General features: G+C 41.8%; 1 protein-coding gene across 1 annotated transcript in view; it reads right to left on the reverse strand.

Annotated features, from left to right (window-relative positions):
* Positions 1-22,264, reverse strand: part of RAI14 (retinoic acid induced 14) — an 89,105-nt gene extending 66,841 nt beyond the window's left edge. The window contains exons 1-2 of the mRNA XM_040089964.1: positions 22,190-22,264; positions 11,544-11,635 (exon numbers count right to left, since the gene is read on the reverse strand). Coding sequence (XP_039945898.1) covers positions 11,544-11,579 — 36 coding nt within the window. The 5' untranslated portion in view covers positions 11,580-11,635; positions 22,190-22,264. The remainder of the gene's footprint in view (positions 1-11,543; positions 11,636-22,189) is intronic.
* Between the last annotated feature and the right edge of the window lie 4,731 nt (positions 22,265-26,995).

A 26,995-nucleotide genomic window follows, 5' to 3' on the forward strand; every position in this document is an offset into this window, starting at 1 on the left:
AATGTAAAAGATGTGATCCTACAAAGCCCTTAGCACCTTGTCACCATAAACACAGGTCTCAACTTCTCAGAAAAGATCATTAAAGGAGACTATTACCAGCGGCACTTACAGCTTCTATATTTAAAGTCATCCCTCTGAATCTTACTGATGGAACTCTATGCAGTCCTATTACACACATTTAGGACAAACTCAAGTGCCCCTGCAACACAGGTCTGATCTCCAGCAGTGGGCAATACCAAATACTCACTGATTTTAAACAGGGGGAGACTCAAGAGACCAAGTTTGGTTCTTCTTGGTCACCATACCCAGCTGACACACCAAAGTCAGAACAGTCTGGCGAGACCAAATCTATGTAGAACTAACTCACAAAGTTGTTGGTCTGGGTATGGTAGAAGCACTCCACAAAGAGAAATTTACACAACCCCCATGTTTCCACAGCATTTGAGCACTGCAGAATTACTATTCTATCCACAAAAATTACCCCATTTAAATATTTTTCCACACCTCTCCCTTATTTTCAAGGTGTGAAAGTGGGATAATAAGCCCCTGCACAAGGCTGCAGAAAAACTGCATTGAAAGGTGAGATGTTGAGCCTTTTTTCCAGTCTCCCAACCGTTCCTTTACTATACTGCATTGGCAGTTCTCACAATTTTCAACCAGCTACAGTGTCCATTACCCCCCCACAAGAGATTGTACTAAGTTTGTTTACGGTCACCTTCAGCACATGTACCACATACAAGGTTGTTTTTCTCATATCAAAGGATGTAATTTTCTAATTGTGTTTGCCTTGTGCACAGAGCTGAAGCAAAGCTACATTCATAAAAATTGAAGATACTGAACACTGCCGAGGTAATCTACAGGCCAGTGGAGGGTGGGAGGAAGGGAACCAAATATCAGAAAAAAAACTGTTAGTGTTTAAAACAGAAACATAAATTTAAGAAAATTAAAATTCTGCCCCAGACACAGTTATTAAACCTATGGGAGTTACTCAGGAGACAGGAAAGGAAAATGAGTGGAAGAATTGCTACTGCCAGAGAGCAGGAAGATATTTGTTGTTAAGTAATATTTATGTACAATTCCTAGATAGCAGGCTTTTTTCTTGTTAGCTTATAGGCAGACACAACCACAGCCACCACTGCAGCAAACAGGTACCTTAGAATTAAAGAATAAATCATAAAATGACTTGATCTTCACCCAAAAGTATCATGATACTTTGGGTTTGGAAGTGGGACAAAGCAGATTATAAATCTAAATTCCAGGCATGGAAACTCCTTTGTATGGAGTTCCAGGGCATAATAATTACATTCTTATGCTAGCAGAAGAAATACTCTAAAAACGTACCTTTCAGCTAGAAGTTAATTTGCTAAACTTGCCTTCCTGGTCTCTGAAGAACACTTATTTCACGTTCTTCCATTTTGCATCAGAAATTCTCATATTGGACTAGGTGCCTTACCTTCACCACTGCAAGGCTAAATGATGCAGACACTGTGTATTTTACAAGATGAAACAGCAGCCACAGTTGCTCAAGCAACTATGCAAAGACAGAGTGAATGAGAAGAGTCTGAACACAAGCTTCTACAGCCAGAGAAGTGTCCTATGCTCCCCAGCCAGCCTAAATTAAAAGAATAAATTAATAGGGAAACTTTGGTGTTTACCATCTCGTGTGTAATCGCTGAGCAAGCATCACACATAAAAATGAGAAAAACACAATACCATAAATTCTCCCAAAATCCCAAGCAATTTAACAGAAATCAGAGACCACCCTTCAACAGAAGAAACTTACCTATAGCCATTTTCCCCACACACTGCCCATGTTTGTCCCATCCCACTCACTATTTCACAATTTAGAAAACAATATAAATTTACATAAATCACATATTTTTCCTTAGATGACCCTCTAATAAAAGCAAAATTACCCACAAACATAAAAAACCAAGAGCCTACATCTGACCTCATGCATCTTACCATTATCTTAGTAAACGAAGAAAGCTGCAGTGCATCACCACTGGAAACTTTCAAGAACTTTTTGCCATGACATTAATCTGAGCTAATGTTCCTCACAAACACATGGAAACACAACCTTCCTCTTGAGTGCACAACATGCTAAATAACCAGCACAGCAATCCAGCTGAAGCGAGACCTGGCTTGCACACAAGGAACCTACACTACGAGAAACAAAACCAAAACACACTGAGCAACTCCAAGTTTACAAGCAAACAACATATGCATTAAGAAGTGGTATTCACTACTGGAAAAAAACTGCAGCCCAACGTGAAGCTTAGGGCAGCTTCTTGCTGAGCAGCACTTCACATGCACAGCCCTATTTGCAACCCCAGGGATGCACACCTGCTGCCTGCTGCATTTATCACACTTTGACACAGGACTGGAGACAGCTGTGAGACAAATCCGGCAAAATTAGACAGCAACAGGCTGTTTGTACAGCCTGGACAGGAATACTACTGGGTGGTCAAAATGAAATCCACAAGAATCCCATCCTTAAGTATGCTGTTGCTGTGCCAGTAACACACTCCACGACAGTTTGAACTTGTAGTCTTTCTCAGTAATGTAAGGCATAAGCACATAGTATACTGCTCAGGTTCCCTTACCCACAGTGAGGGCATTAAAGGTAAGTGTCCTGTCCTGCTTCTTCTCCTGATAAGCACATAGAAATGATGTCATCAACACATGGCCTCTCCCAAAATTCTACTCTCTAAACTGGAGATGCATGGCTCTAATGGACTGTCTGGTGGAAAATGAACTGGCTGCATCCAGGGGGCAGTCATCAATGTCCAGATGGACATCAGTGACAAGTGGTGTCCCTCAGAGGTCTGTACTGAGACTAGTAATGCTCAGTGTCTCCATCTGTGACACAGCCAACGCAATCCAGTACACTCAGCAAATTTGCAGATGACACCATACCAAGAGGTGTGTTTGACCTGATGTCATTCAGAGCAACCTGGACAAGCTCAAGAAGCAGGTCTGTGGGAGCCTCATGAGGTTCAGAAGGCCAAGTTCTGGTGCTGCACCCGGGTCAGAGCAACCCCCAGTGCCAGCACAGGCTGGGCATGAACAGACCCAGAGCAGCCCTGCCCAGAAGGACTTGGGGGTGCTGCTGGGTGAGAGGCTGGACATGCCCCGGCCATGGCACTCACAGCCCAGAGAGCCAAACGTGTCCTGGGCTGCACCCAGAGCCCCGTGGGCAGCGGGGGAGGGAGGGGGTTCTGCCCCTCTGCTCTGCTCTGCTCTGCTCTGCTCTGCTCTGCTCTGGTGAGACCCACCTGGAGCTCTGCAGCCAGCTCTGGGGTCCCAGCATGGGAAGGACAGGGAACTGCTGAAGATCAAAGGGCTGGAGCACTTCTCCTTTGAGGACAAGCTGAGAGAGATGGGGTTGCTCAGACTAGAGAAGAGAAGGCTCCAGAATAGTTTACTGGGGCTTTTCATACTTAAGGGGGCTAGTAAAGAACAATGGAGAGGGACTTTTTCACCAGAACTGTGGCAATAAGACAAAGGGCAATGGTCTTAAACTAAAAGAGGGTAGACTGAAACTAGATGTAATGGGCTGCCACTGCCCCTGTCAAGTAGAATCACATCATGCCATAAGAAATCATCCCCCAAAGAAGAAAAAAAGCTGAAGGAACAGAATAAAAACTCAACCTCTTCTTGACCCCAGAAAGAAGTCACTGTTGGATAACCTATAAATCTGAGCGTCTTAAATGTCCAAATATATTTCAATGCTATATTGAGGGGAAATCCATCTCTCACTGGAGCCCCCCATGTGCATCCACGCAGCTAACATTTTGGTTTTTGTTCTTGATTCAGTGCTCCTCCAAGCAGACCGAAGTCTTTCTTCTGACTTCAAAGGGCCCTGTTTCAGGCTCTGGATAAGCAGACAGGTTACTCAGGTTGGCAAGAGTCCTAAGAAGTTTCCACCACACAGAGTAAAGAAGCTAAGATGAAAGAGAAGAGGTATGCACCCACGAACTGAGCCACACAGGTATGTCAGGTGCATACATACGCATCAGCAACCACATCATTTACAAAGCTATTAAAATACCTTCGCTCCTATCATTGCAATCAAGTCAATGCAAGTGTTCTGGACAGTTAGCTATGTATTTCATCTGAGACATACACATACAGCATATCTGGGGAATGAGAGTCCTCAGACAGCTATACAGGAGTAAATTTGGCTAGTTTCAGATTATGTTTTGCTAATTATGCAATTGAAATCCAAAACAGTGAAAAGTAGCACTAGTGTCATGTGGAATACGAGCACTGCTTAAAGAGATTCTACCTCAAAATAATTCAAGATAAATATGTAGTGCACATAACCTAAATACAGGAAGAGATAGTACCTGTGGTAACAATAAATGTGGATATAAACTGTGAGTCTAAGAAATTAAGACATCTTGAAGCTGTAGTTAAAATTCCACTGTGATGACTTTTGCCAGCTCAATGTTAACTGTACTTTTAAAAGCTTAAGGCTGCAGCTTTGCCCAGATCTTCAGGTCTTGAAGTAGGCAAAATAGCTCATTAAACAGGTTTTCAGATGTCAGAACAACTACACAAGCCCACACTTCGCATTTCCTGGGAAGAATGGCCACTGACACAGTAATTCTACTCTATGCTTTAGCTTCACAGATATTCAGAAAATGTATGAGACAGATATTCAGCACAACTCAAGTGTGACAAGGTGCAAGGAAGCAAAAAAGGGCTTGATGTGTCCCTTATACTGGATATTTGCCTTGACTACACACCATCAGAACAGCATCCTGAAGAACAGCACTAGAACACATTGCTGGAATAAGGTGTTAATATACCTCTTTAAGTCTGGCTCACTCCTTAGCATTTGTTGTCTGCTTGTATCATTCACAGTGTATCAAAATATAAGCACATAATAAAAAAGGCTCAAATCTACATTAAAATAAAGCGCATGGGTGTTCTATTCACTAGATAATATTACAGCAGATATTCACAGCAAACCGTCTTTACTAACAACAAAAGACAAGACAAAAGCCTTCAAACACAAAGACTGGGCCATTCCTTAAAATCCTCTTCTTCACACGAGTTTTAACAGACAACTTCATATCATATCAAGCACAAGCAGTGCCAAAAAGAGAGGATATAGTGTACCACAGTAAGGACACACAGCCTGCTCATCTGTAATTTTAAAAATTATTTTACTTTACATTTAAATCTTACTAAAGATAAACAAATAAATGAAAGAATTACAAATGCCATTTTTCCAACTCTTCCAAAATTGCAAAGCCTTTGAACTTTCGTGCTCTCTTTAAAGGGACACAAAAGAAATGTTTCTACACAAAAAGACTCCTTTCTTGTTACCAAGAGATTTAAAAAATACTAGTTTTCTCCAGCTTGTATATGCCAATTTGCCTTTCTTCTTCCTACTCACTCCCATTTTATAACCCTGCTTAAGGAAATAACCATATGTTTATTCAAAGTAAACTAACTCCAACCCAGGTCTGTCTACTGTAATTCCAAACACCACAGCACAGTTCTCATTTAACCAATTCCCTCTCCTTTCTGTCTCAAACGTTTGGAGATGCTGCAGGTTGTTTACAAAATATCGGCAAGTTATTTAGCCTTAAACACTTTTCGTACTTTCCCATCCAGAGACAGATAACCAACAGGCAACCCACAGCAGCCCAGTTACTCCTTCTCACAGAACAGTTTCTAAAATAGTAACTCTGACTCCTCAACTGTCCCTCCTTTCTCCCCCTTTCAGACCTTCTTGCTTCCCTTCTGTTTCCCCATACCCTTATTTGTCAGTCTTCGCTTGTCTTCTCCATTACATTTTCTTTTCACCATTAAAAGAGATGCTACATAACTTTTGGGCCCCTCACAGAGAGCTCCTGCACACCAGAATTACAGCTCGCCTGAATAAAATAATTTTATATGTACTCTGAGGACATTCCTATTGTCGATAAAAAAGAAAATACACTACCTGATGGCAAGAGGTTCATCCTGAACTGACTGGAACAAGCAGCAGGTCTTACTCTAATAGAATGTGCTTAATCTCTTTCCTGGAAAAGGCAGAGCAAGCTGAGTAGAGCAGAGCCTTATGCTGTCCAGAACTGGAGGCAAGAAGCCAAATAGCAGAACATGGGGTGGAAGGTAAAACCCTAGACTCCTACCACAGGGAAGGAAAATCAGGAACCACAGCACCTATTTCAAGAGGGAAAGGTGGTTCAATTTTCCATTCCCAAGAAGAATTGGTTGAGGCCAACCTGTACGCTCAAGAGATCAAACCTTCCATCACATTGTATATTGGAATCAAAGATTACTACTGAAGAACACAGTAAACTGAGCAAAAGCTACAGTCACAATGATGTGTTTCACGTTGATTCAATCCAACACACAATAAAGGCAGGATACTGAAATAAAAGCAAGCTTCAGTAGTTAATTTTCTAAATAATTCTAAATGATTTCTAAATAATCTACAGTCACAACGATGTGTTTTAGGCTGATTCAATCCAACACACAATAAAAGCAGGATACTGAAATAAAAGCAAGCTTCAGTAGTTAATTTTCTAAATAATTATGTACAATGGTCAAACAACACTGCCATTTCACATTTTTGCCAGAGAGAGCTTTCCATATGGAGGGTGTTTTTGTCACAATTACCATGAAATAAAGTATGTATGTACAAAGCAGATACTGCAAATTTCCATCTCATGCTCCTTTTTAGGAGACATTCTTTTTCTCCTCCTTTTAATTTTAGCTTTCAGTGGACCAAGCAATTTAAGAGCTGTTTGCAGGAGATCCTGTTTTATTACTATTCAAGTTGCCCCACCCAAATTTTGTTCTCCCACACATTCAGCCCAGAACACACAAGAACACAGATTTTAACTGAATGTATCCCAGCAATCTTTCCATTCCAAACCCCCAACTAGTTTAGCCTTTCATACTTTAAAAACTGCTAAATGTAAACTCACTATTTCAAACACTTGGAATTAAAAAGAAATGCCAAGCCTTAATTAGCATAATGTCTAGATTAAGACTGAGATTTTACACTACTACATACCTAACTTCCTCATCCTTTGAGATTTATGGAATAATGATTACAGCAAAGACCAAAAAGCAGAAATTTTCATTAAAACTGCAAATTTCTCAATGCCCAGGTAATAGTAAAACAAATAGGCATTTCCAGAAATACCAGAATTTAAAGTTGCTAAGTAGCACTGTGGAATCCCAGCCTGTCCTGGCCCTGCATCTGACAACAGGTACTTTTTCTGCTGAACTGCACAGTCAATTTTCAATTTTAAAAGACACTCTACTATTTAAATTATTCAGTATTGAGGATATTTGGAAACAAATCCCAATTATAATCTTCTTGTCCATTCAACAAGACAGCAATTAGAAGAAAACTGGTCTCTGTCAAATTGCAGTACGTGTTTTTTAGATGATCTTCAATACTTAGAGAAAAGGGTCCTAAAACTTTTTGACTACAGACTTACGACAGTGAAAACAATTAAAACTCTCAGAGCCTTCACACAATATGCCTTTTCTAGAGTAACTAAGAACATGGTTAAAAGCCAATCTACCTGAACAAACCACTTAGGCACTTACATCATCCTAGTAACAAAGAGCTAGATACTTAAATATGTGTAGGTGCCTGAAAATGTTGACGAGCATCTGGTCATATTTAAGAAACAGGCAAAACATGCTTAGACATGCTTAATCTTCACACATTTAAAAATCCACTTTGCCACTGTTTAAGATTCTAGATGCTTTTGAAGTCAGGCCACAAACTGACTAGTTACTACAGAAAACACTCCAATCTCAAATAATAGAGGCCTAATAAGACATAAGTAGCTGTATTTTTAATTGCAATTTGTCAAAATCTGCTCTTCTAAGCAGAAACTACAATGAACTTCTGTCTTAATGGGTAGCGACACTCATTTTCCACTGTGTGAATAAACTATGGATTGTGTATATAAATAAATTCAGCTCTGAAGTGATAGTTCCTAGAATTACTACAGCAACTTTTTCAAGTGTTACTTGTGATGGCCTCTAACAACAATTAAAATGGTCATCCTTTTAGGTGGTCAGCTTTTATGTGTTTAGTGGTAGGTTTTGAGTCTGCTAATAAGGAATAAGAGATTAGAGAAAATACAGCTTCTCAGACAGAAGAGACTTGCTGCTTTGTCAAGATATGATTGCGGTTTCTGTTGTCTACACATTCTTTAAGTGTGCACATCTACTGCTTAGCTTCCAGTCTTGGCAATTCCAGGCACCGTGTTCAGATTGTTCAGTCTACAAGCATCCTCCTGTGACTACGTATCATGCTTTGACAATAGTCATTTGTGACAGAGCGATAAATCTCATTCCTTCTCTCCAAGTACATGTGTTCACATGGCAACAGTCACCCTCAGGAAAGATTTCACAGCGATTAAGTGTGTCAAGGACAAAGGATTCTCCAGTTAATGGGGCTGGCTTCACACACAGTAAATCAGGTGAAATACAGGGATACAGCAAAAGCATGAAGTGAGGAGTCTCTCTTCCATCTGAGAGTCACACTGACATCTCTCAGCTGTGGACTATATCAATCCTGCTAAATATTTAAATTAGCAGCCTTATTTACTTGTGTGTTCTTGCAACTCCTTTGCTTGCATGCACACACTTGTGCTTTTTGAGCCAATTCTCCATCTGACAATGGAACTAAACCAAGCAACAACAGGAGAAAGGGATGTCCTGCTCTTCCTCCTACTTCCACCATTCCTCCCAGAGTTGACCCTACAGTAACACAGAGCAGAGAGTTACCCATCTGACACTCACCCCACCAAGTATTTTCCATCACTTCTTGTCCTTGACCTGGCTCAGTGCAAGGCCAGATACCCTTCAAAATGAGAAGAGTAGATGTGAAAACAGAGGGAGCAGGGCCATGTCTTTCACAAGGATAAAGACTGGGTGTCATTTGAGCACCAAAGCAATGCCCTCTGGCAGGGACACCAAGAAATATACTTGAATATCAGCAGTTATACTCATTTTCAATTCAGCCCCTGCAGGAAAGCCTAAAGAGCTTCAATACATCAGTGAAACTTCTGTCGTGGTCTTCATTCTGGCACTGAGTTTTATGTTATCAGTCCTACTGCTGGAGAAGTATTTGTAATTCCTGTTTCTCATGCACATCTTGAAGATTTGCCTCCTACTCTACCCCATCCTTATTATTTAATGCTAACAATGAGGTTACAAAGAAGGGTACTCTTCCTTATCCCAAGATATCTTCAGTTCTAAAATACAATACATTAAAGATTTCTTTTAGAGAGGAATGAAAAATGCTCAGTCCATCCCTTCTGACTTTGCCCTCATCTCCAATCCAAGAGTGGTTTCCACGTCTTAGAAACTGAGATACAAATACAACCAACTACTTCTCATTAAAAAGACATCCTTTTCCTCCTCCTCAAAAACTGTAACTAAGAGCAGCTTCTGGAAACTGAAGAGAAGAATAATTTTCCTTGCTTATCTTGCAGAAAATATAGGACAGCTCCTGTTGGTTGCCTTGAATTATGCCCTTAAGGCTTGGCTTCAAAACAGAGGAAACCAGACTGTCGTGGATTTAGATGTTGTGCTCTTGGAGCTGCATATCTAAATTTTAGGTATCTGAAAAATCCTTTGTGGTCAACCTTGTCTCCAGTGAGTAGACAGCAGTAGTATCAAAACAGCAATTACATTCAGACTGCCCTTGATTTTGGGGAGAGGCGCATAAAAGTTATCAGGGGCAGATAAGTAAGGAGTAAGTGAACTAGTCCAATTTATGACAGTGGCTGAACTCCTACAGCAAGGTCTAGTTTCATCACACGTCACTTAGCCTTTGTTCTAGAGCAGCTGCCCAGCCAAGCAGCATAAAAGTGTAAATGAAGTCATCCTAACACATGGGCACACCTAACTTCCAAGTGTGTTCACGTATTAGCCAACGGACTGCTCGTTACCCAAGCAGATGCCTATTAAAAGTTTTAGTGGCGTGGGAGGACTCAAAATAGCAATTGCTGCTGCTCGTTGCAACAGGAGAAGCAACATCTGACCACAGAACTCCAGCAGTTCTAAACTGAAAGGCAAGTTCACTGAGACAGGACACCGAAGACTTGTGATATTATTTTTTTTTGTTGTGAAGTGGCACATGCCACTGTGCCACTGCTTGATTCAGTCTGGTGACCAGCAAAACCAAACACTGCTTATGTAGTGAAAAGTGTTTCCCTCTGCACCCAAAATTAGAATATTTCTGGAATATTTTAGATATTCTAGAAAGCAAAGGTTGGTTTACATATTTAGCTTGGTTTTAGAGACAGTCTTTTAAGAAATACCTCTTGCTAAACTGAAGGAGCAAAGCATCCACCAGTGCTGCTGCAAGGACACCAATTCAGCAGCTGCACCAAATGCTAACCTACAGCTCAAAACACTTTCTGAGCAGTAGCCAGCACATCTGAAGGTTACACCACAACAGTAACTCTACCTTCTGCTACTGACATGCACTACAGGCTGGCTAAAAACACATTACTCTAATGGTGTGCCATGCACCCACTGAGTGCACTGTGTAACTTTGCTCCTGAACACCAAAACTCCTCAAGACACGCCATTTTCAAATCTCAGCATCTTAATCCACCATGCCTGCCCCAGGACCCCATGCAAATTGGCAATGACAAACAATACATCACTTTTTTCAAAAGGGTACAAAAATTTAGGATGAAGAATGAAACATTACATTCTTCACAGACCATGAATATTCATTACAAATTCCACACCATATCTGGAAAGTCAATTAAACAGAAGCACCTATTTCACAGACTTTTTATTAGCAACAAAAAAATCTGGAATGAGTAGTAGTAGGAACAGAAGGACAAGAACAGAACTAGACTACAGCAGTACCACTCCTCCAAGGGAAGTATTGCTTACTTAAATGTAGAAGTTTGGGTCTCCATCAATACTTCTACAGCAAGCAAGATTATGTGCAACCTAACATGTCTAAATGCTGTTCTGGAGATTCTCCTGAGAACCTCCACATTTATGTCTTTCTTCCCCACTGCTCAATCCTCATATCCACCCCTCCTCTCGCACTAGAACTGATAAACCACAGCTGCCCTAATTGCTCAGCTGGTTCCCATATTCTTGCTGACAAAGAAACCCTGCCACAGACTGGGGAGACATTACGTTAAGTGCTCAAACACCACACTGATAAGAACAGTATTAGGCTTGGACAGAAATATAATTGGGTTGTAAAGTCCTTACAAGGCTTAATCCTAAACCTGGAACAAAGTTCCAGTCTCGGCACCAGCATAATCTAACAGAAGTTCTGCAGACCCCACAGACATGTGTATGATTCACCTATGGGGACTAAGGTAGTAAAATACTGTTAATTTGCATAACAGATAATGGCTCTACAAATAGAAACAGTCTACTCCGTACTGTACTCAGCTGTTGCCTTTGTGCTTTCTTCTCTGTAATTCATTAACCTACAAGCTTATCAAGGTGGGAGTGAAGAACTTGTTTCCAGCATGAAAACCAGCAAACTGAGCAGAAGTACTTACGTCACTCTTCCTGAACTTTGCTTTTAAGCTCTTCATTCTGATCACATTCAACCTTCGAAACCTTTGAGGGGCTTTTTACTCTTCTTCAATATCTAAACAAAAAAGAAAGAAAGTAAGATTCCAACTGGATGCCATTCAGTTTACTGGCAGGCAAGTCACAACTGAATTTGCATACCTCTATCACTCTTTGAGGATTTAGCCCTCAAGCTCTAAAAAAGATTAACAGACACCTAAGGGAAACTGTTTCGCTAAACTTAGTAGTAAGCCTGAATCTGACCACTGAACAACACAACAAACGTTTACCAGAAACTAAGCTGTGTATCAGGTTACAGTAACTACATCTCCACATATTTAGATCACCAATACGTTCATATACGAGCAGATTCCACTGACCACTGTGTATTTTAATATTATCATCGGGACAGTCATTTGTAAAGTGTCAAAATCATAATTAAGCATGCAAAGTAATTCATTAAAACTCCACCATCCTATCACCGTGGGTCTGCACTGGGTAGCAGAAGTACCACCATTATTCTACGCACAAGTCTTACCACTAACCAAACTCTAAATTGTATTTCAACCATGCAGGACACATACTAGGATAGCTCAACACAACATAGTATACTGACAGAATCGCCTGAGCAAGACAGAGGTTACTGCCAGAAGAATTGCTTTGGATTCTTCCCCATAAGGAACTGTATGTGGGTTTTTAAGAGCCATAGCAGCTTGTAACTTGGCAGTACACTATCACAGTCGTGTTCCCCCTTCCTCCCTTTCATATGAAGGAAAGCAGCAGTTGAACAAACATATAAAACTAACCTAACAGACAAGCTGCAAACTCTCACAGAGGAAAGTGAGTGTCTAGAGCAAAGTTTCCTACAGAAAGCTTCAATGATATCACGTTGCCAATCCAACACAATGGTGAACAGTACAGTAAAATAGCATGGCAACGTGCTTTTTCCTAGAGCACAGCAGAAAATCTTAATGAGAGAGCAACATCTGGACTGGCAAATGCACCTAGATAAAAATGTTCCACGTTTCTAGTTTTACTAGTATGCTAACTGAAAGAGTTAGTTGCTTTCATGTACAAATTTCAGCTGTTATACAAATTCCTTCTGAAGGAACATTTTAAAGTTAAGGATGTTCAGCTGTATAAACTTCCTCTCTCCACCCCAGAAAAAAGAAGTAGAAAAAGTTTTACAAGTCTAGTCAGATAAATAAATAACTGAAATAGGGACTGAAGCATAAATTCAAAGGGGTCATGCAGGGTCACTCTGTTTCACATCACTCTTCAGAAACAGTAGATTACAGTTTGATAAGCAAAGTGAGATTCTGTTGTTTCATAGAAGTACATCTCATTATTAAAGGCAAGTCGCTATGTTCTGCATGATGACTCTACTAGGAGTTTTAAAAATCCAACTACACAGCACACTGTTAGTAGAATATATATGTATATGAATGCTTCCACAAAATACAACCCTAGCTAGCATTCAGGAATAGCAATCAGTGCTAAATAAACAGGTTATTTAGCTCAACCCCTTATTTATCTGACAGCCATTTAAGACAAACTCAAGTACATTTCTTTAAAAAAAAAACAAAAACCACCACCAAAAAAAACCAAACCAAAACAAAAACAAAAAAAAAAAAAAAACCCAAACAAAAAAAAAAAAACCAAACAAAACAAAAGCAAAACAAAAACAACAACAACAAAAAAAACCACAAAAAACCCACAAAAAACCTAAACCAAAAAATATCCCATACACTATATACACGTAAACACATTTCCCACAGACTACACCTCTCCAGCAGATAGCAGTAGGTAATCTGAATGGGGTAATTCTGTAAGTTGTTTAAAAAATTATTAAATTTAATTAAATTACTCTAAGTCTAATTAAGCAGCCATTTTCAAGCCATGTCAGATCCCTGACTACATACAGGTATAGGAAAAAGGGGTTTAATTCAAAATACTTGCATTTAAACAGAAGGAGAATGGGTTTGTGGCATTTTCATTAATTCTTTAGCAGGCAAAAAGAAAAAAGGAAAAACGGATTTTGCAGAATCTTTCAGAATCTTTTCCCTTCCTGACCTAGGTGAAAATTTCTGAGCTTTTTCCTGGATGGAATAGGGAAAAGAGAAAAAAAAAAAAAAAAAAAAAAAAAAAGGGAATTATTTTAGACTGCTCTGAGAAAAGTGTAAACTTTTGTTTCTGCTACATTTACCCAAACTTTTGAGAAAGCTGAACAACAGCTGTCATAACCTGCACTGGAAAGGAGCCTGAACCTCAGCAAGAGCCCAACAATCTCCTAAATTCTCCTCTAGTAACATCAAGGATGATGAGATCTGTAAATGCCAAGGTGCAGACAAGACAAATACCATTACTCACATGGTTTTCTTTACATACCACACCAGTTAAAAAAAAAACCAAATCAAACCAAACAACCCCCAAACTTTTATGAAAAAAACCCAACAATGTAAAGAAACTTTAAAGATGTGAAATATTATACAGTATCCCACAAAACCCAAGACTCAATAGGACCTTGTATTTTATAACTTAAATATACTCTGACTAAAAAAAGTAAATTGCTTAACTGGACCAGTTAATAAAGTATAAATAAATTCCGTGCACAGGGAATTGAAAACAAGAAATCTTTCCTCACATACAGATTGCCAAAGAATTGTCTGCTGTAGGCTGTCTTCATTTTTGGCTCCCATGGAAAAAAGATTTATTATAGCTCCCAAGGAAGACAAAGTGCTCAACTACAAGGCTGGGGGAGAGATGGAAACTCCTTGTAGGTACATGGAGCAGCTGCAAAGCTGGACCCTCTTCTCTGAGGAACCTGTAGGGCATTCTAATTAACAAGTTTTGCATGCACTCCTAATACACTACTCTCCCTCTTGTGAGAAAGGAAGAAGCATATTTTATATACTGAATGTGAAACTCAAATCCTCAATATAATTAAAAAAACATGCTCAAACTCACAAAAACAGCATTCCCAAGCTTAGTGTGGGGTTTTTTCTGTATTTTTTCTGCATTTTTTTCCAAACATTAAGATTAGAGTTTGTTCATCACAATGCCCATAATCCTTCAACTGCAGAGATAAAAATGCAAGAAGTGGTAAGGGCTGCCTTTTCTTGTCCCTGTTTAAAGGAGCAAGTCCCCTCTCGAAGGGTGTAATTATTGGAATTGATGCAAAAAGAGGTCAGCATCCTAATTCAGCAGAGCTTTATGACAACTGATCATTTGCCAGAGGGGGGATAAAGGAAGCACCATTAATATTATTCTCCTGTTTTACAAGATAGGAAGTGACTACTAGAAATTCACCAGGGAGCATCAGGACACTTCAAAACAATATTTCTGCAACAAATCACAGGTATTAACAAGAAGCAATCTCTACTAATAGTGGCATTTCTCTGCTTTCAGAACGAATGTGGTAATAAATACTGAATGCTGTCATTTTATAGCAAGACAGCAGCAGGTAAGTGCTTAACTCCAGGAATTCTCAACAGCTAATCTGATCACATGCTTTTAACCACTAGCTCCAAAATTAAATATCCAGTCCTCCATCTCATCTTCCTTTAGCATAATGTCATGAAACAGCCCTGAGGAATACAAGCCACAAAAAAAACATCCTTAGGTAGGTGGTAAACCTATCTAGCTAAAACAATAGACATTAAAGTGGTGGTAATCTTTGGCCTCAATAATTTCATTGCAAGTGTGTTTTAATACACAATACAATCTTTAGGTTTAAATGTAGGAAACAGATTAGGATAATCTTCTCCACTGATTTATAGTGAGATTTGTGCAAACCACAGTAAACAACAATACTGACATTTTTTTTCCCTTTCATTAAATTGCATTAAAATCAGAGCAAGGCCTTTCAAACAATGTTACAATTAACTCCTTGAGCGGGCCAAAATGCACTGATGCAACAAGAAAAATACTTAGTTTCCCTAAGCAAAACTGGAAGTTTACAGTGAAACCATATATTTTGCACAGCGGTCACGCTAATGAGTCACTCCTCACTGAAAAGTGCTGAATTCAATTAATTTAGGTGTCAAAAATCTTAGACAACTTTCAGAACACCGTAAGAAGCCTCCAGCTCACACACAGCACTTTTGCAGCAAAGCATGACTAATTTTCAACTCATTTCCCCTTCCCCTCCCAAAAACACTCTAAAAAAAAACTTTTTTAACCTTGAAAGCTTACAGGAAAATTGTACAGACTCTAGGCAAGATCTGGCAACACACGTGGAGGTGTGGGGGAAATGAAAAAAAGGGTCTGGAGTGTGAAAGAGTACTCCTGCTGCTGCTCTACACTTACAGACTCCTTTGTGTGACTACACCTACTCTCATGGGGAAAATAAGGGGCCCCGGAAGCATCTTCCCCCAAAGCACACCAACATTTACCTTCTGGATAAATCACTTTCTAAACCACAAGCCCAGCTCTGACCCAGAACCACAGCCTAGCAGCTCTGCAAAGCAGCCAGAGTCAGCAACACTAATGCATCCCTTCTGCTGATCACCTTCAGTATTCAACTTCATAAATGCTTCACGTCCCTGAGTTTCTCTGACCTATCCTCCAACACCAAGAATATGCTCCAACCCAAGCTGCTCTTGAACACTGCCAAAGTCACAGTACTGCCTGGAGGCATTAGCCATGGCTCAGCCTCTTTGGCTGCTCCCACATAAATGCAGCAAGCCCACTCTGTCCTTAAAAAAAATCCACCCAACACTCCACCTCCTCTGACTATTTCCTATTTCCATCCAGCTGAGCACATTCTTCCATTTGTCAGGCCAAATCAGAGAAGCATGTATGATGCTACAGACCAAAAGCTACAGGAACATTTCCCCACTCTTTTTATCAGCACAACTCAGTTTTTCCATCTTGAGTAACCTACCCTCCTGTCATAGGAAAAGTCAAATGGAGCAGAATTTTATAAACTCAGTATTACCTATAAAGACAAATAATTCTTGGCTTGGTTAATCTACTATTACTTACTAATGAAAACACACTGAAAAATGCGCTGAGAAGCAAAAGTGCTACGCAAGAGTGGGAGTGATTTATATACACTTAATCCCACTCTAAACAGAATCAGACACCAGAGATAGCAAGGGCCTTGGGAAACCTAGTGCATTCCCTCTATCTGCTCACAAATCACTGGCAAGGATGTGCTGAACTGTACAAATTCAAGCATCTGAGCCCAGAAGTTAGAGGGCCATAGATTATTGCAACACTACAAATCTACAGCTCTCACTCCTCTCTCCAGGACCCTTTGTATCAACTCTTTACTCTTACACTTCCTTTGATATTCAGAATTTGCAGATGTTGAATTTTCTTTTAATGGATTCAGCTGAAACAGTACCAACCTCTGAGAATGCCATACAGCCAATATAAACCCAGGCAAAATGATCAATGTGGGGATACACAGTTTGTTTAAACAGTGTATTCAAATGCAGTTCTAGACAGCCAGAAGAAAACTAGCACCAGCAAGAACTTACACACAATGAACAGGAGCAGGTTAGAGAAATATCAAAATGTGAAACTGCCCTGATTTACTGGGCATATTAGACAGGACTCCAGGCAAAATTCTAACTCAAATTAAGTCCAGGTAAATTTGTCGTTCACTCCTTATATACGACTTTATTCCAGTCCCACTCCTGTTCTTTTGTCTGGAAGTGTATATCAACACCCATCCAGATACAGCTAAAGAGAAAAGACTTGTTGCATGAACTGGGACACACTGATGCTCTTTCTCTGCCTTCAATTTTCCTGTCTCTAAAACAAACATACACACATACCCTTGCACGACCCTAATTTTGAGACCATCTTCTTTAGTTTTATCATACATAAGATACGTTCCAGTCCTGAAGACTCTATGTTCAATATTCAGTTCAACTGGATAAGGCTGGAAATAAAGCACCTAGCTACAATTAGCAATAGTTTTCTGAAAAATGCCTTAGAGTCCCACTCCTGAAATGTCAGTTCTTAAATGAGAAGCCCACATGGAAAACAACAGCTAGTACTTGTTTATACTTCCTTCCTAGTATTCTGTTAACAACCTTTCAACTCAATTCTGTTCTTCAGAATCATCAAACACAACAAACTGTACAGCTGCAACATTAAATCTATGAAGAGATATATCCATGACTTTATGGATTAATATTCTGAAACATCCTAAGGCAGAGTAGTCACACATCTGGGATGGAATTAGAAAGACAGGAACATCAAAGCAATTTACCTAAGACACCTGACAAGCCAACTCACATAAACACATTGGAAGGGTATCCTACTGGAAACTACTTGAATCTAGAAATATCTTCGGAGACTGTGCTGGTAATACAGCTCCCCATCTCAGCTACCAAGCTCTTGAGTAAATACTTTAGCTGATGAAAACTGAGCATCTTTTTTTAACATTATTCAAAAGTAGTTTCATGTGTTTCCAAGCTTCACCAAAAAGTACTAAAAATTCAGGTATTTTCTATTCTGGAAGACTTTCAATGCTATAAACTAGCAGAACATCAGCAAGATTAACACCTACATTTGGTAAATTATATTTGTGGAATGGTATCTATGCTGCCATTCAACTAGAGCCAGACAGGCTAGAGAGCTGGGCAGAGAAGAAACTCATGAATTAACAAAGGCAGGTGTGGGGTGCTGCAGTTCAGGGACCAACACAGGCTAGGGGTTAATCTGCTGAAATCCAGCTCCATCCAGAAAAACTTGGAGTCCTAGTGGACAAGTTAAATACAAGCCAGCAGTATGTCTCTGTGGCCAAGAAGTCCAATGGTATCATGAGGTGCTTTGGGAATAGCGCGGACGACATGCTGAAGGAGGCTCCTCTGCTCAGTTATGGTGAGGCCATATATATCTGGAGTATTGTGCCCAATTCCAGGCTCCCTCACTCAAGAAAGGCAAGGAACTTCTGGAGAGGGTACAGTGGAGGGACACAAATGGTTAGGGAATTGGACCATCTCCCTCATGAGGATAGGCTAAGAAAGCTCAGTTTGTTTGTTCTGGAGAAGAGATGACTGAGAGGGGATGCTTACAAATATCTTAAAGATATGTGTCAGGAGGATGGGGTCAGACAGTTTTCAGGCATGCCCAGTGACAGGACAAGGAGAAACAAGCATAACCTGTAACACGGGAAATTCCGTCTAAATAAGAGGAAGAACCTCTTTACTTTGAGGGTGACAGCACTGGAGCAGGCTGCCCAGAGAGGCTGTGGTATCTTCTTTTCTGGAAATATTCAAAACCTTCCTGATCATGATCTTGTGTAACCTGTTCTAGCTGAACCTGCTTTGGAGAGAGGTTGGATTAGATGATCTCAAGAGGTTCTTTCAAACCTCTGCCATTCTGTGATTCTGTGATCTTAATGATATGCAAGTGATTTTTTTTCTGACTTTATTCAGGTTTTTGAAATTTATATTCAATAGCAGCAGCACTATGTGCTGTATAAATATGGGAGAAGAAGATACAGTGTTTAAGATACTTCTCCCAGCCTTCACGGACTTACAAATCTTCACATATCCCTTAGAGTTAACACGCTGGTCTCTCAGGCAAGTAGTTCTAAACAAGGACCTCAGAAAGCACTCAAGTGTCAAAACTCTGCAGAGATGTTTCAGGGTGTTCCAAAGTGCCTATGGGAAGTCAGACATCTTCAAGAACAGTAGATCCCTGCCTCCCAAAAGTTATGAGAAAAGAAACAGAACATCCTCAACTACTGAAGTTACAGAGTCACAGGCAGACCAGCATACAAATTCTTTTTGTGTTGTAATGACTGGACAAATTTTCCTTTCCCTCTCCTCCACCCATTCCCCCAGCAGATTCATGTGGGAGGGCAAAAAAAATAAGACACATCTTGTTTTACAGTATTTTCAGTACTGGCAACAGCTTCCAGGCAAAAAACCAAAAGAGGACTATGACAGCTTTAGAAAATGTAAATGAGTTACTAAAGCATTTATCTAAAATGCAAGTTCTATTTGCAGAGGACAGACTTGTAAAGACCTAAAATGTCCCAGGAAAAGGCACTAACCATGAGGCGTTCCCTAAGATGTGACCATCTGAAGTTCAGCACACAGATCACCACCATCATCTCCAGGTGATCCTGGCCATCTTGTTCAGGATCTCAACACAAGCGAAGGATGCATTCCTTCACTGCTTCCACTCCCGCAGTCCTTGGCAAGTACCTGAACTGTCAGCTAGTCCAAAGTGCCAGTGAGAGCTTCAGTGGCACCCAGAGTTCAGCAGACTGACATGTCCCTGGCAGCTGGACAGTGACAAACTCTGCTCTAACATATTACTAGAATTATACCTGTTAGCATTACTTCCTCTGAACCCTAAAAGCCCACAATCAGATGACTCTAAATACAAGGAGCAGCCAGGATTGACAACTCTGAAAGCAAAGCCCAAGCTACATCAAATACAGAGCTATCACCTGCAGGCACCTAGACAGCAGCTCCAAAAAATGCTGGCAAGCGGGCAGGCTTCTCAGACATGTAAGAGGTACACACACAGCAGGAGCCAGCTGCTCAAACCTATAACCCCAGAAGATGTTATAGATTGATGTCCCTCTACCTCAGAATTTTTAGTACTACTAAAATTTTTCTACTACATTGGCTGTTAAGCAAGGCACTAAAGCTTTGAATTTATTTGTTCTAGTTTCCCTTGGTTTTGAGGGGTGCTTTTTGTTAGCTTGTTTTTGTTTTGTTTGTTTGTCTGTTTTTGTTTGGTTGGGTTTTTTCCCCTCTATATTTATTTCAAGCACTATCCTTGTGCAAAAAGAACTAGAATACAATCAGCTCCCAAAAGGAATGGGATTAGGGTATTGTTGCAGCAGGATTTAGAAATTACTAACATCTTACACAAGAACTAGCTTTCACGCTTCTCCCTCAAAAAAGGCATGAAGTCATCAGAGAGAGGGAGAAGGAAAACTGAACATACAGAAAGAAAAAAGAGATGAGGCAAGCAAGTGATGAAATGCTTACATCACATCATGAGATGAGCAGCCTCCCATCTTAGTCTCTTCTTCACTTGATGTTATCCATCTATCTCTTGGTTCAGGGAAACAGAGGGGAGGAGGTAGCATTTTATTGCTTTGGTAGCAGATGCACTCTTGGAATGGGAAGAGAATAGCAGAGGGCTAACATTCTTAGAGACTGGAAGGATGGGTGCTTGCTACTGCACAGTGACTTACTGGCTTCAAATCAAGGGAACCCTGAACTCATATGATGCATATGAGTAGAACTCTGTTCTACTCAAAATGCTCTTTCACTCTGGTTCATATGGATGTTGCGCAATTCTTCTATTAGTAAATAAAATCTCATTGACAGCTTTCCATGAGTGTCCCAAGACAAGAGCCTTTGGTCATTGACAGATATTTACTAAATCCAGTTACTCCTAGTTAATCCTGGACACCAGAAAACCTTTGTAACATGATGTATGTGTCATTTTTGGCATTTATTATATATATTAATGACACAGCTAATCTACAACCTGCTGGGACAGAGGAGAAGAAAAAGGAAAAAAGAGAATACAGCTTCTATGAAAGCAGCAGTAGAGCAAGTGTTTTATAGCAGTGCTGTAGTAAGCACATTCATACTCATTGCAGAAGCAAATAGGAGAATTCGTTAGAGATCCTGCAACGCTGTTAAAGCATACTCTTTTCACAAGGATAAAGTCAAGAATGTCACAAGTGGCAGCAGCAGACTGCAGAAGGCTTGTGCCGCCAAACGCTGGGCAAGAGGAAGATAAATCTTTCGCATGCCCTGTGAGAAGTTAGAAGCACAGGTTCCCGATTAAATTCGATGATCTTCCTAAAGCAGGCTACTTTTTTTTTTTTTTTTTTTTTAATTTATTTTTTAACAGCAACAGAAAATTTCGATCTTTTAAACCTGCGCTGCTAAGGAAGGCGCAGCTCCCTGCGCGCCCGCGGGGTACGAGGATCCGCGGCCGGCAGCGGAGCGTGGGGACTGGGGGAACCCGGCAGCGACGCTGCCCTCCACGGGCTCTCACCAAGCCCCCGGGGGGCGCACCGGGACGGCCGGTGCAACTCTTCTGGTCGGAGGAAGGGCTCTGAGGGTACCCCCGGGGGAGAATCCGACTCCCATCAGGGCGCCCCGGGACCGGCACTGCCGCTGTCGGGGCTCAGCCGGACCCGCGCTGCCAGAGACCCCCGACGGCGGGACGGCTCGGGCGGCACCGCTGCGGGCCGAGGGACCCGCGGAGACGCCTCTGGCAGGGGTGCGGGGCAGTGAACCGGCGGTGCCATCCCTCACCCCCGCGGGCAGCTGTCACTGCCCGCCACGCATCTTGAGAAGAAAACAAAACAAAGCAAACAAAATACAAACTACAGAGTAAACGCAAATAAACAGTCAAGCGGCAGCGACTCACGGGCTGCGTCCCCCCGCTGCTCCCCGCTCCTCCACACCGCACAAACGGGGCGCTCCGGCAGCGCGCGGCGAAGAGAAGGGAGAAGTTCCCTCCCGTGGCGCCCCTCAGAGGTTTCCCCGCTCGGGCTCCGCCGGGGAAGCGCCCGGAGCCCCCCGCACCGGGCGGCGGAGGCGGGAGCAGGTGGGCGCCGCGCACAAAGCCCCATTCACGGCGCCCGCCGCCGCCGAGCGCGCACAGACCCGCGCCGCGCCCTCACCTCACGGAGCGCCCGCGTCCCGCTACGCCGGCGCGGCTGTGCCGGGAGCCGCGCACCGAGCGATCGGCGGCGCTGCCGAAGGGCGGAGCGGCGGCGCCGAGCGCCCCGGGACACTCGGGGGCGGGGGGGGCGGGCGTGACACGGCAGCCACGTGACGGCGGGGGCCGCGGGCGCGCGGGGAGGGGGCTCGGCCCCGCCCCCGCTGGGGGAGGGGCTGCGGGGGGAGGGCGGGGGCGTCGGTGAGGGACGCTGAAAGGAGGGCGTCCTGCTGGGTGAGGGCCGGGTGTGCGGTTCTGAAGGGGCGTGGGGAGCCACGGAACCGCTGAATATGCTGAGTTCGAAGGGCCCCACGAGGATCGTCAGAATCCAACTCGTGGTCCTGCACAGGACCACCCCCCCTCCCCCCCCCCCAAGAGTCACACCACGTGCCTGAGAGTATTGTCCAAACACCTCTTGAGCTCTGTCAGGCTTGAAGCTGTGACCGCTGCCCTGGGGAGCCTGTTCCAGTGCCCAGCCATCATCTGGGAAAGAACCTTTTCCTGATAGCCAGCCTAAACCATCCTTGACACAACATCAGGCCAGACCCTGTCACCCCAGAGAAGAGATCAGCGTTGCCGCCCCTCTTCCCCTCGTGAGGAAGTTCTAATTGCAACTAGGTCTCCCCTCAGTCTCACCCAGGCTGAAGGGGGGTGCCAGTCCACCGCCAGCTCTGGATGCTCTAGAATCTCCTTAGGATACAGCTGGGCATGGGGGCAGGGACTAAACTCATGTCAAGTTCTTAAACACAAGTGCCTCAGCACATGGGGGAGCTCTGCGTTTTGGTTCTCCGCAAAGCTTCCCTGTTTGTCAAATGCCCTTCTGTCAGACCTCTAGATAGAAAGGATTACTTGAGAAGAAAGAGAAGTGGCTTACTTCTTGTTCAGGGTCCAAATTAATGACTGGTCTAGTGTTTGGCTACATAGGAGCTAAGAGGTCAGAGAATCGCAAGTAGGATTTATAGCAGTACCAAGGTTCGTGTTCAGTGGATGTGTTCTTTGAGACTGTTTCCCATGCAGGACAGACCCTCCTCAAAGTTGAACCTCTGGAGTGCCCTTTCTTGAATCTCCTCTCAAGCCAATGGCAGACCACCTTGATACCTCACCACAAAGATCACTTATGCAGGATCTTACACACTTTGTCTGCAAGTTAACCTGTTAAGTGAGCCTCTGCCTACCATCCTGCCACATGAGTCCTACCAGAGCTGCTTCTCACCAGGTCCTGCCAGGGCTCCTTCCCTTCTGAAGGGTCCCACTGTGGTCCCACTGACCACAGCTGGGCTCCCTGACTGAGAAGTTCTCCTTTAATCTCTGTGATCGCTCTTATCTTTTCTGTTCTCAACAGTATCCACACCTTCTGAAGTGACAAACAGTACAGGGAGGAAATGAGCACTTCAAAACTTTAGGTCATTATTGTAATAGTGGCAAGTATTTTTATTAAACAAATACACTTGATTATCACCAGAAGTATACTTTCCTCTGCTAATCTGCACTCCTTTCCATGGTCAATTTGTTCTGCATGTGTTTTATCTCTGAGAACAGCCATCATTGTGCCAGCACTTTTTTTTTTTTTTTAATTTAAAAATACACACCTCCAAATGTTAACCTAATATAGTTAATGATAAGATTTGCACAAACCCAATAAAAACAGGAAAATCAAACTTTCTCTGCAATGCTAGCTCATCAGATACAAAGTTATGTTCCATTTACTATTGAGGAATCTTTAATTCCTGTCATTTTTAAAAGCCAAATATATATGTACAGTATTATTTGAAAGTCTCTTGCCTACTTATAGCAACACTAGCAATGTGTAGCTATGTGTGACTAACCTGAAAATGTTCCTTAGTCATTATCTCTTGCATTTGTGTTTGACCAAGTATGATTTTTATTTCCATTCTAGATGCCAGTATATAATAAAGATGGAGTTTGGATATGTTTGCATGGGATGTTCACATATAAAATGACACATGTATAACTGATATTACCTTCTGTCTACAGTATCATAAAATGTTCAGTTCTTGAGAAGTGGAAAACACCATATTTAGTATTTCTCAGAGAAGATTGTTCATCATATAAGCTGTGGACCAAGGTAAAGGCTTTGGGGTTTGTAGTGGCAGCAAGCTTGAATGCATTAAACCAAACTGATCTGTGTCTCAGAACCTGACTGCCCTCTAGGTTAGTCTCCTTGCATGGAAGGCTGTCCTTTCATCTCCTCTTTACTGAGCCACATTTTGGGTCCCCTTCCAAGGGCTGGGCATTGTCTTTTGTTCAAAACACTCCTATGTAATGTTGTGGCTCTGCAGGTAGAGGACAAAGCTGGGAGCTGGATGAGCTCAGCTCCGTTCCAAATTCTGCCCTTGTTGTGCTACAGTACTCTGCCATAATCATGCTTTTCCACCTGGGCTTCTACTCTAGGGCAAACACAGCTCTTTGAGAGTTCCACTGAATGCTCAGTATAAGTTAACATCAGTTGTTAGCTAGATGGCGATGACTAAATCTGTGAGGTAAAGTACATCCTACACAAGCAGATTCTCTCAGAATCTAAATACTAGCATGTTATCTGTGTGACATCCTTCCGATACCCCTCCATTCCTTTGTGCAGCAGGTATGATGTGAGGATGGGGGAGCAAGAGAATACCCTCCTCTGCTCATTCTCCTGGAAAATGAGAGAGGTTGCACTCAGTTTTGACTTGGATTTGGCTGCCCACAAGCGAGGATGTAATGAAACCACCTATACATTCCTAGCCACTTCTCCAGAAGGGAGAGGCCTGGAAGTGGCTTAAAGATGTCTGTAATCACATCTTATCACTCTGTTACTCTGTCTTGATAGCATCTGCTAATTATCTTACCTTGTCATAGTTAATTTTTTATATGCTGCTCCTGGCTAGGTGGTTTGATTGTTTGTTTGTTTGTTTGTTTTCTGTTGTTGTTGTTTGTGGGGGGCTGTTTATTTGGCTTTTTTTGGTTGGGTTTGTTTGTTTGTTTGTTTGTGTGGGGGGTTGGTTTTTTATTTGTTTGTGGGTTTTTTGGTTTTGGTTGGTTTTTTGTTTGGTTGAGGGGTTTTTTGTTTGTTTGTTGGGCTTTTTGTTTGTTTTGTTTTTGTTTTCCTGCTTCTGGCTACTGCCTTTAGCAGAACACAAAGCACTGGCTACATCTCCACCTAGAAATTATTTGCAAAGGAAATCACACTCCTCAGCTGGCTGATCACTTCCTGCTATCCCTTCAAGCAGCCTAAACCTGTCCTGTAAGCTCTAAATGCTGCATTTTCACTTCCCTTATTGGACTTGTTCTGGTTTGATTATTTTCAGATGGAATATAGTTTGATTTACTAATCCTGGCTGTTATTTTTAACTGAAGTACAGTTTAAAGAAAGTTTAGGTTTAGATTTTAAGACATGATTTTGTTTCCAGACTGTTCTTTGCCTACAGTGAAGTATTTTTTCATTCTTTGCAGCAGATGTCCCCCATAAATACAAGAATCACTGTGGTAACAAGTGAGACAGTTAAAAAGTGTAATTTTTATCTGCTTCCACCAGAGCACTTTCTTTTTAAAATAACTTGTTAGCACAGAAAGGAGGTGATAGATGCCTCTTCACAATATGGTATGTTTAGAAAACTTAGCTGGGAATTTTTTTTGTCTTTACTGTTTCTATCCTCTTCATAAAGCAAGAGCAATGAGCCTGACAGGGTCAACACAGGAAAACACTAAAAACTGGAAACTCACAACTGGAGCTGCTCAAACTGGGCTCTTAAATGAAACAGAATCTTCAGAGAGAGGAAAGCCTACCTAGGGACTTCTTTTACTTTGAACTGAACTTTCAAAGAGTGAAGGAAAAATCCAGTAATAGTTGCAGGGAATTGTCTAGATTATTTCAACTTTCTTTTTCAAGATGGATTTCCTCTGCTTCCAACAATCATTCTTCTTTCTCATGGTTTTTACGTCTTCACTCACCTTTGCACACCTTTCTGCAAGGGGCCCCAGTTTATAACTTGACCTCTTCACAGTCCCAGGTGACATTTCTTGGAAAGCTCCGGTGAAGTTTTGCCTTTGTGATTCTTCCTGCACCCCAGGGTCCTGCTTTGCCATGGCCTCAAGTAGCACCATGAGGCTGGATTACCCTTTAAATCTGAATATTCCTCCTCTGCCATAGAGGCAGAAATCAGGAGCCGAGGGATGAGGCCAGGCTGTCTGTGTGGCTGTAGCTAAACCCTTTGGTGGTTTGCAGCAGAGATCAGGTACACCTTGGAGAGCCAGCCCTAAACAGCAGCCTTATCTGAGTGGGACTGAATAGATGTTCCAGTTAGGAGAGTACAGAAATGTTCTTTCCCTGTGAGACAAAGGACATTAAGTGCCTCTAGTTACACTTTTCATCTTAGTTTGTAGCTACTGGAATATACCAAAGGAATTAATGCAGTCCTTCTTAAGTAAAAAGAGTAAAAATTGACTTATTTTTTTCTTTTCTCTTTCTCACATTATTATGGAAATCTGTGCTTACATGTTAGTGTCTTTGATATGAAAGTGATTTGTGTAGATTTAACTAGAAGAAAAAAAATTGGCCCTTTCATCAAAATCTAACATAAAATAAGTTTATTTTTTATGTCTTCCCTGTAGGGACAAACCCAGCTTTGTGTTGCATGGAAGTAGTCTTGATGATCTAATGCAGCTTTCCCACAGAGCCTCAGAGTTACTCCATAACATATTTAATCCTGAAAGTATTTTAAAAGTACAAGCCCATGGAAACAAGGAAAGAAAATTACACACTCCTTATACA

Source organism: Hirundo rustica, chromosome Z, assembly GCF_015227805.2.
Source record: "Hirundo rustica isolate bHirRus1 chromosome Z, bHirRus1.pri.v3, whole genome shotgun sequence".
Taxonomy (NCBI): Eukaryota; Metazoa; Chordata; class Aves; order Passeriformes; family Hirundinidae; genus Hirundo; species Hirundo rustica.